Source organism: Malaclemys terrapin, chromosome 15 (genome assembly GCF_027887155.1).
Source record: "Malaclemys terrapin pileata isolate rMalTer1 chromosome 15, rMalTer1.hap1, whole genome shotgun sequence".
In the NCBI taxonomy this organism is placed as follows: domain Eukaryota; kingdom Metazoa; phylum Chordata; order Testudines; family Emydidae; genus Malaclemys; species Malaclemys terrapin.
Window position 1 is genome coordinate 8516416 of NC_071519.1, and position 17389 is coordinate 8533804.

The following is a 17389-nucleotide window of genomic DNA, read 5'->3' on the forward strand; positions in this document are numbered from 1 at the left end:
TTCGGCCAGCACTCCAGCTGCACTCACTGTGTTAGGTGTAGCTGCACCGAAAGGTAGAGACTTGGTGGAGGTGTAATTGTGATATGAGAAGACCTGGGTCTGAGTCCCCCATGTGTGCGATGAAAGGAGAGAGGTGCATGTGTACCTTGAGCTTCTAGTCTGTATCGTTTCTGCACTGAGCTGTGCATGTTGTCAGGAGGAAACGGGACTGTTTGCCATGGGAATGGTCAGCAGTGAGATGGGATCTGAGAGCAGACTGTTTGCTTAACGATGGGTAAGTGAATGTAGAATGTTAGCTGGAACTTCTGTGAGTAAGGATGAAAGAGTTCTAAAAAGGGGTGAAGAGGAGTTCAATTGACCAAGTGTGCAGCTGTTTCTGGGGAGCAGGCTCAGTGTCTGTGTGTAGAACAGGTGTCAGTAGCTCCTGTACAGCGCAGCTCACCTAAAACCAAATTCTGTCTTAGCAAAGATAAAATGCTTTATTGTGTGCCCTGGTTGACATTTTCCTTAGTACTTCAGTGATAGGCAGTATCTCAAATGACTGGGTGCACATAGGTGTGTTGTAGGAATAAAGAAAGGGTCATTGCTCACGTGGGTCAGAATTAGGATTACTTCGGTGTGTACCATATCTCTGCATTTCCTGATTATTACAAGTTTGAGATTTCCTGATCTCTTCTGGAGTGGCACGACACAGCTCCAGGCAACCTTAAATCCTGAATTATCATTTTTTATAAGTGAATTTTTTAGAAGTGAATTCCCTAGCTTTTTGCACAGAGCAATGTTGGTGGGAGGAGTTAGCAGCCCTCTAGGCAGTTGTGGGTCTCACACAAGTTTGCAATCAGAGGCACAGAGAAATGCAATGATTTACCCAAGGTCACCCAGCAGGTCCGTGGCAGAGCCAGGAATAGTCCACCCATCCAGTGCTCTCTCCACGTAGTTGCTGGGTGATTCTGAAGTGCAGCTCCCCTCTCCTGTACTTTTTGTTACAGTGGAATGGGAATAATAGTCATGCTTTCAAATGTCTCTTTCCTTCTCCACCTCCTCCTCCTGCCACTATTTCCAGCTCGGCCTCCCCTTCTTTCAAGTGTTTGTCATGGGCAGTTGGTAACAGAGCCAGTGAGAGAAATCTCTGACATGGTCTGTGCCACAAGAGCTTCACAGTTTAATCACATGGTGGTTACAGTAACTAAGTACATGAGAAAAGATTGGTGTTTATCTCCCTCTCTTTCTCCACCTCCTCTTCCTGCCACCATTTCCTGTTCAACCTCCCCTTCTTGTCCATCCCATCCACCCCTCTCTTAGCGCTGTAGGAGCCAGTAGCTGTCTGCTGTCCTTGGCTGCTGCACACACCTATTACAGGCAGCAGCAGCATACGAGATAGCATATGCCACCTTGGTGATGTAGCCTGAGATGGGCCCCTCACTGCTACTTCCAGCTGGGCCTCCTGCCCCTGGTCCAGCCATGCCCTAGCTCTGCCCATTCTGCCCTCCTCCAAACAAGCCCCCTCCTCTATACACTCTTGCCTGCCCCTCCACATCGTACACGGGTGACATGTGCCTTTAAACTATTCCTATTTTGGATTAAGGGTGATTAAATTTGTGTTACCTTCAGCTCCCCCCCACACCCCAGTTTCACTTGTTTGGTGGTGCCCTGATGGTTTTCCATTGATAGTTTGGGAGGGAGCAAGGCTGCTCGCTTGAGCCTTGTGTTACCTTGCCAGCTGAAGAGTTAGAAGTGACGACTCCATCTTGGGTGGATGGGCCAGTCCTGGGGCCCGTTACCTCTCGGTGATTGATTTTTCTATTCCAAGTCCATAAAGTAGATTTTCAATATAAATGCTTTGTTCCTTACATATGACCCATACATTGATCTCTCAGTCACTGAGTCTTGACCAGTTATGAGATTTCTGTAGACACCTCACATGATCATCCTCCAAGAAATGTGTGTGGTGTGAGGGGTTTGTCAGGTCTCAAGTGAGAGCTGCCAGCAAAGACCAAGTAACCCTTTGCCAAGGGATCTCTGTGTCACTGTCTAACTCCTTTAGGCCAGGGAGAGGACAACTTTCTGCCAATGGCCTTCAGGACAGGTGCTGAATTCACTGCAGTGCCCCTCGTCCCCTCTCCATTTCCCTTCTCAGTGTGCTGTCTGGGATGCTTCCCTGCTTCCTGCTCCCCGGGCCACCTCATATCTACTCCATGTACCAGGCTTCTGGCAGCCCCCAATGAGAGGCCATTCAGCCCATGAAACTGGTGCTCAACTGCTGGGCCTCCCTTGGTGATGGCCAGAGCCCCAAATGCTGCCAGCCCTCTCTTTAGGGCTGGAGATGCTCCACAGACTGTTCCCTTCCCAGGGTTGCCCCCTTCTGAGTAGAGTAGGTCTCTCCTGTTAACTCCTGCTCCAGGCCTGGCATGGTTTGCAGGTGTGGAGGGACCAGGCCAGTTCAGACTAAAGCAGCAGTTTAACCCCTTCTGTGCCAGCATGGGGTTTATATAGCCCTTCACAGGCACCCAGGCCCAGGGAATGGCCCCCTATCAGCCCCATACTTGATGGGGTGGGGCAACCCACTGGCAGCATTGCCTTTGAGGATGCTGCTCCCTCCTGCTCCCACTCCCTCCTCTCCCCCTTTACTGCCACCACAATGCCTGTCACCTTCACTTCATGAGGGGTGACCCCCAGAAGGTGTGTTTTGTTATCCCTTTCTCTATCTCCCAGGATCTGTTATACACCCTCTGTCACTCACCTCTGTCTCATGAGACAAGGTGGGTCATGGGGCACAAGTAATGCTATGCTGGAGATCCATCATCACTGAAGGAGTGGCAGCCTTGACCCTCTTTGAAGGTTGCCGGGATGCTGACGTGCACTGGCGGAGAACCGGGGCTTGACTGAGTCCATGGACCATTTGGCCCACACTGTGTCACTGTAAAGCCTGCTCTGCATTGCTGCCAATTGCTGCTGGTGGCGTTGTGCCCGTAAGTCTCTGTAACGCTGTCTTCAGTGACTCGAGAGCATGAGCACCAGCCTCAAGCGAACTGGAAAGAAGCAGGAAACAAACCCCAAATTGGTTGTGAGGTCTATATGTAGATTTCACCAACCAAGTATCCCATGTAAACGCTTCAGGCACTGTAACAGCATTAACATGGAATCACAGACCGTCCCTTTGGGTCATCCCACATATCCCACTACACAGGTGAGCTCACCTTTGTGACAGATGGTCCCTTACTCCAAGGGTTCTCAACCTTTTTCTTTCTGAGGCCCCCCCAACATGCTATAAAAACTCAATGGCCCACATGGGCCACAATAACTGGTTTTCTGAATATAAAAGCCAGGGCTCGCGTTATGGGGTAGCAATCAGGGCAACGGCCTGGTGCTCCATGCCACAGGGGCCCCCACAAAGCTACATTGTTAAGCTTTGGTTCAGCCCCATGCGCTGGGACTTCAGCTTTCTTGCCTCAGTGTGTCTAATGCTGGCTTTGCTTGGCAGCCCCTCTGAAACCTGCTCATTGCCCCCAGGGGGCCCTAGACCCATGGTTGAGAACCACTGTCTTACACCACGAATCACAGCAATATTCAGGTTCCTGCCAGTCCCAAAGGACCAGTCACTTTCTTAAGTTAATTGAATCTTAGATCTCACAACAAAGACAACACTTCTAGCCAGTCCTGTAATAACCTGTATTAAGGTTTATTTAAAAGGAAATGAGAGTTGTTTACAAAGTTAAAGCAGGTAATCATATAGATGAAGACGAGTTAGTCTTAAATTTCAAAAGGTAATAGAAGCTTCTATAATAAGCAAGCCCTACATATTCTTTAGGACTAACCCCGGCTAAGCAGCTGGGGATCTCTTGCTTATGCCTAGAAACTTTGCCCCCCCAGAGTCTAAGCAGGCTACAGATAAGCAATTCCTTCTGTATGGGTTTTTTTTATCCCCTTCCTGCCATGTGCTCTGAGCTGCAAACTCAGCTAATCTGAAGTGAAGAGCACAACAACAGTCTTTTGTCTTCTTGAATGTCCCATAATAGTCTACCTGGTGTTGATGGACCTTTCCTGCCAGGCAGGATATAATGTATTCTGTTGCCAATGAGCACTTCACCTAGGTAAAGTTTCTTGTCTGGTTATTTACATAACCACAGAGGCTCACAATGCAACTAGTCAGATGTTAACCCAGGCAGCAACTCAATAAAGCATTCAATAAAGTCTAAACACTAAACACATTCTTATAATTCTAATACCTGTTTTAACAATACTAACACAGGTGAATCAGACTGATTCCAGCTATGTGTTTGTTTGTACCTGTTCAATGAAGACATGGGGGCTTTTGCAAGAGTCAGTGTCACAGACAGGATGGGCATGAATGGTGTCTTTAGCCTCTGTTTGCCAGAAGCTGGGAATGGGTGACAGGGGATGGATCACTTGATGATTACCTGTTCTGTTCATTCCCTCTGAATCACCTGGCATTGGCCACTGAGCTAGATGGACCATTGGTCTGATGCAGTGGGCCGTTCTTATGTTCACAGTCTCTATAAGGAGTATCTACTCATTTGGACTCACTGGGGAGCCACAGAAAGAAACAAGGTGTCCTGAGGCAAGGAGGCCCAGTTTCAGAGCTCCCGGGGTCACACTTCCCAAAAGCTAAAACTAGGCCCAGCTCATGAAAGGGGGCACTCCCAAAAGAGACTGCATAAAGGCTGGAGCATCAAACAATTTTGTAAACCTGAGACAGCTGCCTTGGGGACAATGACAGGGAGAATCCCCCAAAGTGCCTCCTTTGATTCTTCTGTGGCCTTTGGTTTATAGAATCCTAGAACTGGAAGGGACCTCGAGAGGTCATCTAGTCCAGTCCCCTGCACTCAAGGCAGGACTAAATATTATCTAGACCATCCCTGACAATGATGGAGATTCCACAACCTCCCTAGGCAATTTATTCCAGTGCTTTATCACTGTGATAGTTAGAAAGTTTTTCCTAATGTCCAACCTAAACCGTCCTTGCTGCAATTTAAGCCTTTTGCTTAATTATTACTTCTTCTGTCTTGTTTACAATACTCCCCCAATACATCCCAGAATGATATTTTATTTTGTTTTTTGTTTGTTTGTTTGTTTGTTTTTTTTTGCAACAGTGTTACACTGTTAACTTATGTATAGCTTGTTATCCACTCTGACGCCCAGATCCCTTTCCACAGTACTCCTTTCAAGGTAGTTGTTTCCCATTTTCTATCTGTGCAACTGCTTGTTCCTTCCTAAGTGGAATACTTTGCATTCGTCCTTATTGAATTTCATCCTATTTACATCAGACCATTTCTCCAGTTTGTCCAGATCATTTTGAATTTTAATCCTATCCTCTAAAGCACTTGCAGCTCCTACAAGCTTGGTATCCTCCGCAAACTTGATAAGTGTAACAGAGAGAATCTGTTATTGCGTTATTGCGAGGGTTTCACCATGTGTCAGAGGGTTACACCCTGGTGGGAGGGGGCTAGGCCTGTATTGGAATAAGGTCACTCTGTGCTTCACAGTGTGGCAGAACCTAGAATGTCCATTAGCAGGGAAAAATCCTGTGGAGAATTGGCTTGTGGAATGGACGAAAGCCCCATCTGAATTCTCTCACATTGCCCTTCTCGTCCTGTCAGGCTACAGAATAACATCCAGGTTTCACTCCAGATCATCCCATTCTCCCAGGGGGAAGGAAATGGCTGCAATGGAGCTGGCTCAGGTAAGGGATTATCAGGGAGCTGGTGGTGGGTTCTGCTTGGAGGGAGAGGAGCAGTAAATGCATAGGAGGGTGGGAGCTGCTCGAGGTGGTGGGAGGCAGGAAATCTCTAGGGTGCGGAAAGGAAGGGGACAGGATGTGACAAACCTGCTGAGACTTGTGTAATCTAGGGTGTGATGGGTTGTCACCTGGGGGTGCAGTCTGGAGGACTTCTGTGAACTGCTGTGCCCTCTAACCCTCAAGCTGGGCTGGCCCTTCTCACACTTCTTTGCTGGATATTCAGCCAGCCTCTCCAGGCCCTGTTATCACACAACACGAGAGCAGGTGGTGCCATACACTCAACTAAGCTACCTGAGTGCTTTACCTAAGCCACTCAAGGACAGATAGAAGACAACAGCCAATTTCCCAGCGATAAGTGGTAGCAAACAGATCAAAGCAGATTATTTAGCAAATAACCAAAAACTCAGACCAAGCCTAATATACTAGATGGATAGAATTTGAATTAGCAGTTTCTCAACCTGACTGATGATAGAAGCAGTCCACCAAATTTCCATATACAAGCTAGAAATCCCTTGACCCTGGGGCCAACACTTCCCCCAGTTCAGTCTTTGTTCCTCAGATGCTTCCAGGAGTTCTTTTGTCTGGGGAATGAGGCCAAGAGATGTCACACCCCACCTTATGTAGCTTTTCCACATGGCAGGAACCCTTTGTTCCAAACTCAGTTGCCAGTTCAATTTGTGGAAAAATAGAGGTAACAAAATGGAGTTCAGTGTCATGTGGTCTGGTCACATGCCCTAGCATGCCATGCTGAGTCATAGTAGCCATGACTCCTAAGCTGGCTGGAACATTCACAGGAAGGCTAAGCTCTTCCACGGTCCATTGTCTTTGTTGATGAGCCATTAGCACTGTCTGGCTTCTTCACTGTTGTACCTGAAAGGCTCGTTGTGGGTGTTACCCAGAGTAAGCACATTTGAAATACAGATACATAGTCAATATCCATAACTTCGGATACAAACATGATCCATGCACACAGGTAGGATTATAATCAGCAAACTATAACTTTTCCAATGATACTGTACATGACACATCTTGCACAAAATGCATCATAATTATGTCCTAATCATTTTATAATCATACCACTATGCCAAATATGGGGTGTAGTGTCAGATAGGGCCTAATTTCAAGGCACAGGATTTGAGAATGGAACTTCCCCTCTTTGTGGAACAGGAAATTGCCCTCCAGCCAAGGCTGGGAAAACTTCCCAGACTCCCAGTGCTGAAGCCTGAATCTACTGACACTTCATTAGTTACCACCACCCCCAATCTTTGTGGCAACGGCAAACTTTATCAGTGATAATTTTATATTCTCTTCCAGGTCATTGATAAGAATGTTAAATAGCACAGAGCCAAGAATCAATCCTTGTGGGAACCCCCTGGAAATAAATCAACTCGAACATGGTTCCCCATTTACAATCACAGTTTTTAATTTATTTAATATATGCTGTGTTTATTTTGTATCTTTCTAGTTTTCTAGTCAAAATGTTGTGCCGAACCAAGTCATATGCCTTACAGAAGTCTATGTGTTATTACATCAATACTATTAGCTCTGATGAAACTTTTTATCTCATCCAATAAGGATTTCCAGTTAGTTTGATATACTCTATAGTCTCTGAACCTTTGTTAATTGGCTTACTAATTATATTACCCGCCTTTAATTCTTTATTAATTAAATCCATATTCACTGCTCCATTATCTTGCCCAGTATCGATGTCAGACTAACACTTGTAATTAGCCAGGTTTATCTCTTTTACGCTTTTTAAATATTGGCACAGCATTAGCTTTATTCCAGTCTTCTGGAATTTCTCCAGTGTTCCAAGTCCTAATTAAAATCAACATTAACAGTCCTCCACACTCCTCCACCAGGTCTTTCAAACTCTTGGATACAAGTTATCTAAATCTGCTGATTTAAACATGTCTAACTGTAATATTTTCTGTTTAATGTCCTTGTGAGTTATTGCTGGAATGGAAAGAGTGTCGTTGTCAACATTTTATGATATGACTATATGACTGTTTTTCTCCAAATCCAGGAGAGAAATATTTATTGAACACTTTTATTTATTCTGCATTATTTTTGATAATTCTGCCATTTCCATCTAGTAATTTACCACTACCATTGTTAGGGATTAATTTTGTACTTAATATACTTTTTTAAAACTTCCTTCTTATTTTCATTAATTGGTCATTGATTTCTGATAGCTTTCCTTACCAATTTTCTACAATTCTGACGTTCTAACTTTTATTCTTTACTATTGACTTCCCCTTCCTTCAATATATTTTATTTGGAGTGTGTTGGAATTCCTACCTGGGAGCCACCAGTAGGGTCCAGAGACAGCCCCATCTCCTATATCGAGCTCTGGCTAGTAGGTATGTGATAAATGTGAAGACCCCGCCTCCGTCTGTCAGCTGAGAGAGACAAAGGTTCTCTCTTTCCACCCTCTGATGCCTCCTGGCTGCTTTAAGGAAGGTGAAGTGGGACTCTGTTAACATGTGCCTCCCGGAGCTTCCATTTACCTGGTGCTGCTGTTCCGTGAATAGTGGGGTTGTGAGTGGGGCAGCAGGTACTGAGTGTTGGACTCTTTCTCGTTCAGGGGCCGGTGACTTTCAAGGAGGTGGCTCTGTATTTCACCAGGGAAGAAGGAGCTCTGCTGGACCCCACTCAGAGAGCCCTGTACAGGGATGTCATGCAGGAGAACTATGAGACGGTGGTCTTTCTGGGTAAGGAGTCCTGTCCCCTTGGTTATTAGAAGCTGTCTCTAAAGAACCTGAGTAGTAATAACTTTATACCTTTATTCATAATACAAGTTTGGACATGTTTCCTTGCTCTCCTTTTTTTGCCTTATGTCCCACCCACTAGAATAATTTTTGGACATGTGCCTTTCTGGTGCCATCAGTCATTTTAAAATTGTATTTAATGTATCCTTATTGGCTACATTAATAACTACATTAATAACTGTAGCTTTCATGCCTTTTCCTCATTTTAACAGGAAAATATGCCATCTGTAGAATTCTAAATTGAGTAAATAGCTGTATGACTCATGCATGGGTTGTGTGACAGTCAGATGAGCTCTTCTTTTGATAGGAGAGCGTATAATGTTGCCATTCACGACCCCCACGGGTGAAGGGATAAGAGAGCCGTGGGAGGGGAGGAGAAGCAGGGGCGTAGATAATTCTGGTGTGTGAGGACATGGGGAGGGTGTGTTCAGGATGAGAGCTAAGAAGCAGCAGGGAGGGATGAGGTAGAGATGAGGAGAGAATACAAGAAGCTGCCAAGGTACCGGGAGGTGGTGATAGCTGAGAGTAATGGGTAGAAGGGGAGGGGAGTGTGGAGGAAGGGCACCCAGAAAGTGGGCTGGGTGGGTCAGTGGGAGGGAGAAGAGGTTTGGGGATCTAGAGCTGTGGGGGATCCCAGACTTTAACCCCAAATCCCTACCCAACCCTTGTTGCTTTAAAGCCTACAATCCAGTTTTATTTCTGTTCAGTTTCACTTCATTATAAATTTTCCCCCAAATATTATTATATTTACCCTTGACCTCCCTCTCCCACTCATTACCCCCCTACCCATCTCTATGCACAGCGACCCAGCCACTGATCCTGAGTCCTTGCTGCATTCCTCTCTCCCATAGCAAGGCCCCTACCCAGGCACAAATGGCCACTTTGTTGATGATGTCACAGGTTGGTAGTGTAGCCTGTACAATTTTTACACCTATAAGATTACGTATTCTGAAGCTTTTCACAACGGTCAGGCTTATCTCTATACACCGATACAGTCTGTTCCCCAGTGTTCCTTTCCCAGCTCTGATGCCACAAAGCGTTTACTCTGTGTCCCCCTTCTCAGCTCTGATGCCGCCGAGGCTTGCCTATATCCCTGTTCCCTTTTCCCATTTCCCACCCCTTTTAACAAACATTCAACATTGGTGAGGCCTCATCTGAAGTATTGTGTCCAGTTTTGGGCCCCACACTACAAGAAGGATGTGGATAAATTGGAAAGCGTCCAGCGGAGGGCAACAAAAATGACTAGGGAATTGGAACACATGACTTATGAGGAGAGGTTGAGGGAACTGGGATTATTTAGTCTGCAGAAAAGAAGAGTAAGGGGGGATTTGATAGCTGGTTTTAACCACTTGAAGGGGGTTTCCAAAGAGGATGGATCTCTAGACTGTTCTCAGTGGTAGCAGATGACAGAACAAGGAGTAATGGACTCAAGTTGCAGTCGGGGAGGTTTAGGTTGGATATTAGGAAAAAACTTTTTCACTAAGAGGGTGGTAAAGCACTGGAATGGGTTACCTAGGGAGGTGGTGGAAGCTCCTTCCTTACAGGATTTTATGGTCAGGCTTGACAAAGCACTGGCTAGGATGATTTAGTTGGAGATTTTTCCTGCTTTGAGCAGTGGGTTGGACTAGATGACCTCCTGAGGTCTCTTCCAACCCTGACATTCTATGATTCATAGAATCTATGATTCTATGATTCCAATTTCTCTTCCCTTTCCTGTTTGACTCCATTTATATAGTAATATTCTCAGCTATACCTTAGCCAATCATTATGCTGAAATTTAACTAATCAATTCTAACATAGTGTAACATAATTCTCTAACTAATTATATCCGACTATCCTAATTAACTTACACCTAGCAAAATTAATTATACACCAGACAGAAACAATTAGAGAACCAAACTGATTAACAATGTAAAAGTGGTGGCCATAAAGATAAAACAATACAGAAATGAGTGTTTCACAACCATTGATAAGTGATTTCTTGCCAGACAGTATAGCCTGATTTGGGATGTGTTAGTAATGTTGATTTAATTGATCCACTTAATGTATTTTTATTTATTTATTTTTTTAATTAATTGATAATAATTATTATTGATATTAATTAGCATGGGTTTAGGCTCGCAATTTGTTTGAGCAGAAGATAAAAGTTCGTCCTGAATCAGGCTTCACAGATGTTATAAAAGGACCTTCGGGGGTATGACAGGAAGCTCACACTTAGACAGATATAGTCATAAAGATCTTTTATTAAAATCAATGAAATAGTAAGCAGATGGTAAAACAGTTAGAATTACAGAGTTGCAATTGTACTACTGTTATTTAAGAGATACATATGATAATACAATATTATGTGCTGCAAACTTTGATTAATACTCACACTCTGTTTTAATAACCTGGTGTTGAAAGATACAAGACCCCACCTCTGGCGGTTCTGGCTTCACACCTCTAGCAGAGGAAACTGATGCAAAGAGCTGTTAAAGCTGTTTACTCTCTAACTTAACTTAATAAACCTTAAACTGAAACAAAGCGTAGGGAAACCAAGCTTAGCCTAGTCCCCTTAAAACTTAAAGTTTGAAAAGAAACGAAGTTTGGCCTATTAATAGTTAATAGCCATCGTAGATGGGGAGCATTGATACATTTTTGAAGATGGAGACAATGAAGAGTAGATTGCCTCTAAAATGGCAAGATGAATCATCTTTTTATAGAGCATTGGTCAGAAATCCTTCCTCTTATGCCCAAATTTCATCCTTCCCCACAGAAATGTTAGGGTACACTTACCTCATAGGCTAGTATGTTTGTGCATATAGATGACAGGTATGTACGCACTTGTGGTGTACTTGTTACATCTGTGGGTACAACTTTGAAAAATCCCCTTTGCCATCCTGCATTGTCTATTGGGTTAGGTAAAGGTCTCTATACATCTGCATGGGTGTTTTATCTATTTGGGTCATCTTTACTTTTTTGGGTAAAGGGTCCCAATATAGATATTCTAACTTTGCCTTAGCTTAACATACAGGGTTTTAGCCTGTAGGTCTCTTGCATTACAGCCAAACTTATTTTTAATATAAATCTATAAACCTATTACATCAAATACTCAAATTTATAAGAAAAGATATATCTATGCAAATAAGCAGATTAAACCTGAGGGCTACAACAGGATGCTATCAGACTAAGTTTTCTTTAACTATCTTAAGATCTGTTTCTTTATCTGGTGGTGATGGGCGCTATACGGACAGGATTGTCTTCCTAACAGCCCAATAGCACCTTATTTCAGTGTGATTGGTTTGGGATGTGAGGACGTGACCCTTCGCTTCCCAGCTTATGGCTGCCCCTGCTGCTTAGCCAAAGGCCTTAGCCTAAGAACAAGGCCTCAGACTCTCTTAGTGAGAGAAGGCCCAGACACAGGCAGACTGTGATTTTGATTCTTAGCTAGTTACAGGGGTATAAAGACAAAGTGATAAAAATACACCTAAGTTCTTAAAGTATAGGCTTTATAGACAGGCCTGAATATCTCTATTCTAACAGTGGGTTCTACCCCTTCCCCCATTCTGTGTCTGTCTTGTCTATTTAGATTGTAAATTCTTCAGGGCATGGGCCGTCTACTATTCTCTGTTTGTACTTTGCCTAGCACAATGGGGACCCACTGTTAGTTGGTCCTTAGGCACTAAGGTAATGAATATGGTTTATAATAATAATAACTCTCCTGCCACTTTGAGCCAAGGAAGCTGGCCTTGGGATGTTACTGCTTAAAAATGAACTGGGGTTAAAACCATGGAATATTCTTTGTGACAAGTATCCCACAAATTCCACTGACCTCCCTTGTTTTCTTTGCCTGCAGTAGGGTTTCCAGTTTCCAAACCTGATGTGATCTTGCAGCTGGAACGAGGGGTAGAGCCATGGGTCCCAGACCTCCAGGGCTCTGAGAAAGAAGTGCTCCTGAGAGCTGCCTCCACAGGTGAGGAATTGGTTAAACCAACTCAAAAACTGTTTGGGAATGCAGGAAACATTTGGAATGCCCTACTAAGACCCTGTGAGCTCTCCAAGTTCAGGATTGTTCCCTGCAGATGTGGAATCATGATGGCAGATGTCACTCATGACTTCCCTCGTATTCTGACTGACAACTGGCGGCAGGTCCCTCCCCGATCTCACATTCTCCTGAGTGTTCTGGTGAGATGTGGACCAAAACTGATCCCTTCCTCTCTCCTATGGGGAAGGGTGTGCGGAAAAGCAGCTCCTGATAGGTTTGATATCTCCCACACATATTTTGGTTTGTTCATCCGTTTTCCATTCCTCTCTCTGAGATTTCTTTTCTTTCTGGCGCAAGGAGTGACCTATGTCTGGATTCTCTTTGTCTCCCATTCAGGTGATGGGATGATGAGTGAGAATGAGGAGGGGAAACCCCAGCAGGAAGATGCTGAGCAAGTAGAATCACATGGAACGTTATCAGGAAGGTCCAAAGGGAATGTTTCCGGGTGTTGTGCACTCCCAGAAAAAGCAAAAGGCTGTGAGACTCAGCCGATGCCCGAGGAAAACCTCAGTAGCCTCTCAGATCTTATAACACATGGCAGAATCAACTTGGAAGGGAGACGCTACACGTGCCATGGGTGCGGGAAAAGCTTCAGTTGTAGCTCTGCCCTTATCAGACATCAGAGAATCCACACTGGAGAGAAGCCCTACACGTGCTCTGAGTGTGGGAAAAGCTTCGGTCAGCACTCAACCCTTATCACACATCAGAGAATCCACACAGGAGAGACTCCCTACACGTGCTCTGAGTGCGGGAAAAGCTTCAGTGATCATTCAGCCCTCAACATACATCAGAGAATCCATACAGGAGAGAAGCCCTACACGTGCTCTGAGTGCAGGAAAAGCTTCATTGATAGTTCAAGCCTCATCTCACATCAGCGAATCCACACAGGAGAGACACCCTACACATGCCCTGAGTGTGGGAAAAGCTTTAATCACAGCTCTACCCTGAGCAAACATAGGAGAATCCACATGGGTGAGAAACCTTATGGATGCTCTGAGTGTGGGAAAAGGTTTAGTCAACGTTCAGACCTTATCATGCATCAGAGAATCCACACAGGAGAGAAGCCCTACACATGCTCTGAGTGCGGGAAAAGCTTCGGGCAGCACTCAACTCTTATCACACATCAGAGAATCCACACAGGAGAGAAGCCCTACACATGCTCTGAGTGCGGGAAAAGTTTTAGTCAGCACTCAACCCTTATCACACATCAGAGAATCCACACAAGAGAGATGCCCTACACGTGCTCTGAGTGCGGGAAAAGCTTCATTGATAGTTCAAGCCTCATCTCACATCAGCTAATCCACACAGGAGAGACACCCTACACATGCTCTGAGTGTGGGAAAAGCTTTAATCACAGCTCTACCCTGAGCAAACGTAGGAGAATCCACACAGGAGAGATGCCCTTCACATGCTCTGAATGTGGGAAAAATGTCAATGATCGCTCAAACCTTATCACGCATCAGAGAATCCACACAGGAGAGAAGCCTTACACATGATCTGAGTGTGGGAAAAGCTTTAGTCAGCACTCACAACTTATCTCACATTGTCGAATCCACGCAGGAGAGACACCCTTCACATGTGTGGGAAAAGCTTCAATTGGAGCTCTGACCTGATTATACATCAGAGAATCCACACTGGTGAGAAACCTTATGGATTCTCGGAGTGTGGGAAATGCCTCAAAAAGAGCTCACACCTGATTAGACTTCAGAAAATCCACATGAGAGAACTGTAACACATGCCTTTATTAGGGCTGGGCAAAGATTTTTTTTTTTTTTTTTTTAAATCACATTTGCTAAATCCCACATAGTGATTTTTGCACCATCTTCACTGTGGTCTCTCAGGTCCACCAGATGAGTTGCCTGCTTCTGCCTTTTGCATCTCACCTTCTTTGGGGTCAGTCCTGTGATCTTTTCTGTCAACTGCTTTCCTTTTGAGTCACAGGAATGTGTGTCCCTCCAGCCAGGAATGTTCATCAGCGCCAGGTGGGAGAGAGAGGTTTGATTCCCAACAAGCTACACTGAGGCAAAAACTACCTGTGCCTTACGTCCACTAGGACTGTACATGACGTTGGCTGCTCAAGTTAATGATCTTGGTGTAAAAAGACCATTATAGTTGTAGTGCAGATGCAGCCCAGGTGCAGTGGTTGGCATTAGCTTTCCCCTTGACCTGATCTAAACTTCATCACTTTTCCTAGTCTAAACTGTGATTAATGTGCATAAGTCTTGTCAAGTAATGTCAGGCTAAGCACCGTTAGGCCTCAACCTTCCGGAACTTGCAATAAGTGAATACAGTTGAATCCTGCAAGCATAAGCAAAATCTTTCTAGGAAGTTTTATAGACTAAAAAGGAAACTCTGTAAAGATAGATAGACTTGTGGTTACTAAGGTCTGCATCCAAATACCTCTTTAAGCTACTCGAGCATTTTTGCATCTAGCAAATTGACCACAATTAGCCGCATAGAGAAAGAGATGAGCTAAGCACAGTTGCACAGTTCTTAAGTTCAAAACAACCGCAAATACCACACTGAAACATTTGTCCACCTTCCTTGGTTGACTTGTTTTAAAACATGGCCAGCAAATACCATATAAAAAGGGTTCAAAGATGCAAGTATGTGTGTGTATGTGTTGACCTAAAAGAGATCACTCTTTGTCAGGCTCACATACACCCCCTGAACCAAAGGGGCTTGTGCTTCACTGACTATCTGTGCCTGGCCAGTGCAGGAAACGGTCAACTGAAGGTAATGTATCTTTGGAAGAACGCAGGGTAAGGTTTCGGAGTGAAAACGTCTGGTTGTGCTCGAGCTAGTTAATCTTAAATCTGTATTAATATTATAGTTTAATTATATTAGTAAATTGTTTATGTTCTTTAAAAATAGTACACCGCTACCTCGATATAATGCCACCCAATATAACACGAATTCGGATATAATGCAGTAAAGCAGTGCTCCGGGGGGGCAGGGTTGCGCACTCCGGTGGATCAAAGCAAGTTCAATATAATGCGGTTTCACCTATAACGCGGTAAGATTTTTTGGCTCCCGAGGAAAGCGTTATATTGAGGTAGAGATGTTTTAGTCAATAGTTAATCTATATATAATAACTGTATATATTTTGTGCCTAGCTGAAAGTGGGTACAGTGCTGGTGAAGCTAGTAGTTTATAAACCATAATAGCTTTACAAGTCGCTGTGCCTGTCTTCAGTATAAGTTACCATCAAGTTTATCATAAAAGTCAATACAAGTTTATAAATTGTTATATAAGGTTATAGGTAGGTTAAAGTTAGTAAAATATAGTTAATCTGTATTAGTATTGCATATAGAATTGTATTTAAGGGTGGTTACAGTACATGTGAAGTTGCTAGGCAATCAGTAATTGTAGCGTTGCATGTGCTTGTTACTATTTTCAATATTATTTACTTTTTATATGTGCACTTAAAGGAATAGGTAGTTAATGCATATTACTTGTACTTGTCTCCAGTATAACTTGCCATTTGTATTAATCCTCACTCAGTGCTGGTCTTTAATTCTGTTTTTCTTATTCTGTCTGTGTTGCCTTTATACTCGTAAATCATTAAAAACCTTTCTTGAGGAATAATTAGTTGTTTAGTTTCTCTTTTGCGGACACTACTCAACCTCATTACATCTGTGTGCGGTGGTGGGAAGTAGCGATCACCTAGAGCCCCATTAGGGCCCTGACATGAGACCCCCGAGGGCTCTGACATGTGCCTCCTCCTTCCATTAATCTCCACAACCACATTCTAGACATGGACATGGTGACCTTCCTGGGGATCTTGACAGCTTTAGCCAGCTTCTTGGTGGTTATTTTCCTGTTCACAGCCACTGTCTTCTTCTCATTCCTTGTCCTGGGGGCCCAGCTGCTGGTTGAATGTGAAGGAGCCAAGGTGCTGGTGACTTGCACCAAGTTGCCTTTTCTCATCAGACTCCTGAACTGCAACGGATGTGGTTCTTGTTGTTCTGCAAAACATAACCCATGGAGAAGAGGGAATCTGCAAATGTACATTCATATTATACCTTTGTTTAGTTGATGAAAACATAAACTAGACACTTGGAGGATTGGAACTGATTTCAGCTGATGGACTGGTTTGCTAGGTTTTTATGCATTTGGACAGTGAAATGTTGAGTGTTTACATTCATTTCAAGCATCCCCGTATAGTGGAGCTCCTGAACATAAGGGACAATGGAAAAGAAAATGTTTTCCTTAAAAAAAAAAAAAAGCTTATAAGAGGGCACTTGGGTTTGAACCAAGGACCACTTGATCTGTAGTTAAACACGCTACCACTGAGCTATATCCCCATGACAACAGTAGCATGAAATTGTGATCTCCAGGACTTTGAAGTACAGCCCCTGCTTCATTGCTTTGCCATTCCCAGACCACAGTGGTTTTAAAAATGGGTTTGATTAAACTTCTTAAATGTGGTAAACACCACAGCTTGCACACCCACATATAGCTTCTCCCACTGACATAGCTGCCACCTCTTAGGGAAGTGGATTAACTACACTGACAGGAAAACTCTCTCCCCTTAGCCTAGAGCAGTGGTTCTCAAACTGAGTCAGGACCCCAAAGTGAGTCATGACCCTGTTTTAATGGGGTCTCTAGGGCTGGCATTCGACTTGTTGGGGCCTGGAGTGGAAGCCAACATTCTGAGCCCCAGCACCCAGGGCTGAATCCCTCAAGCTTTGGTTTAGCCCTCCCCCCACTGGGGCGGGGCTCAGGCTTTGGCCTCCTCCCCCGACCAGTGTGGAGGGGCTTGGTGCTTGGTCCCTCTTTCCAGGGCCATGTAGTAAGGTATTTAGCAGAAGGGGGTTGCAGTGAAATGAAGTT

The 17389-nt window shown here is 44.3% G+C and overlaps 1 protein-coding gene and 1 non-coding gene across 2 annotated transcripts in view; one reads left to right on the top strand and one right to left on the bottom strand.

Moving 5' to 3' along the window:
• Positions 1-16141, top strand: part of LOC128823025 (zinc finger protein 436-like) — a 31814-nt gene extending 15673 nt beyond the window's left edge. The window contains exons 2-5 of the mRNA XM_054005037.1: positions 5619-5701; positions 8346-8472; positions 12365-12481; positions 12890-16141. Of these exons, the coding sequence (XP_053861012.1) occupies positions 5619-5701; positions 8346-8472; positions 12365-12481; positions 12890-14049 (1487 nt within the window). The 3' untranslated portion in view covers positions 14050-16141. The remainder of the gene's footprint in view (positions 1-5618; positions 5702-8345; positions 8473-12364; positions 12482-12889) is intronic.
• Positions 16142-16788: 647 nt separating this feature from the next.
• TRNAC-ACA (transfer RNA cysteine (anticodon ACA)) lies at positions 16789-16860 on the bottom strand. Its single transcript has one exon. It is a non-coding gene; the product is annotated as a tRNA-Cys (tRNA).
• Between the last annotated feature and the right edge of the window lie 529 nt (positions 16861-17389).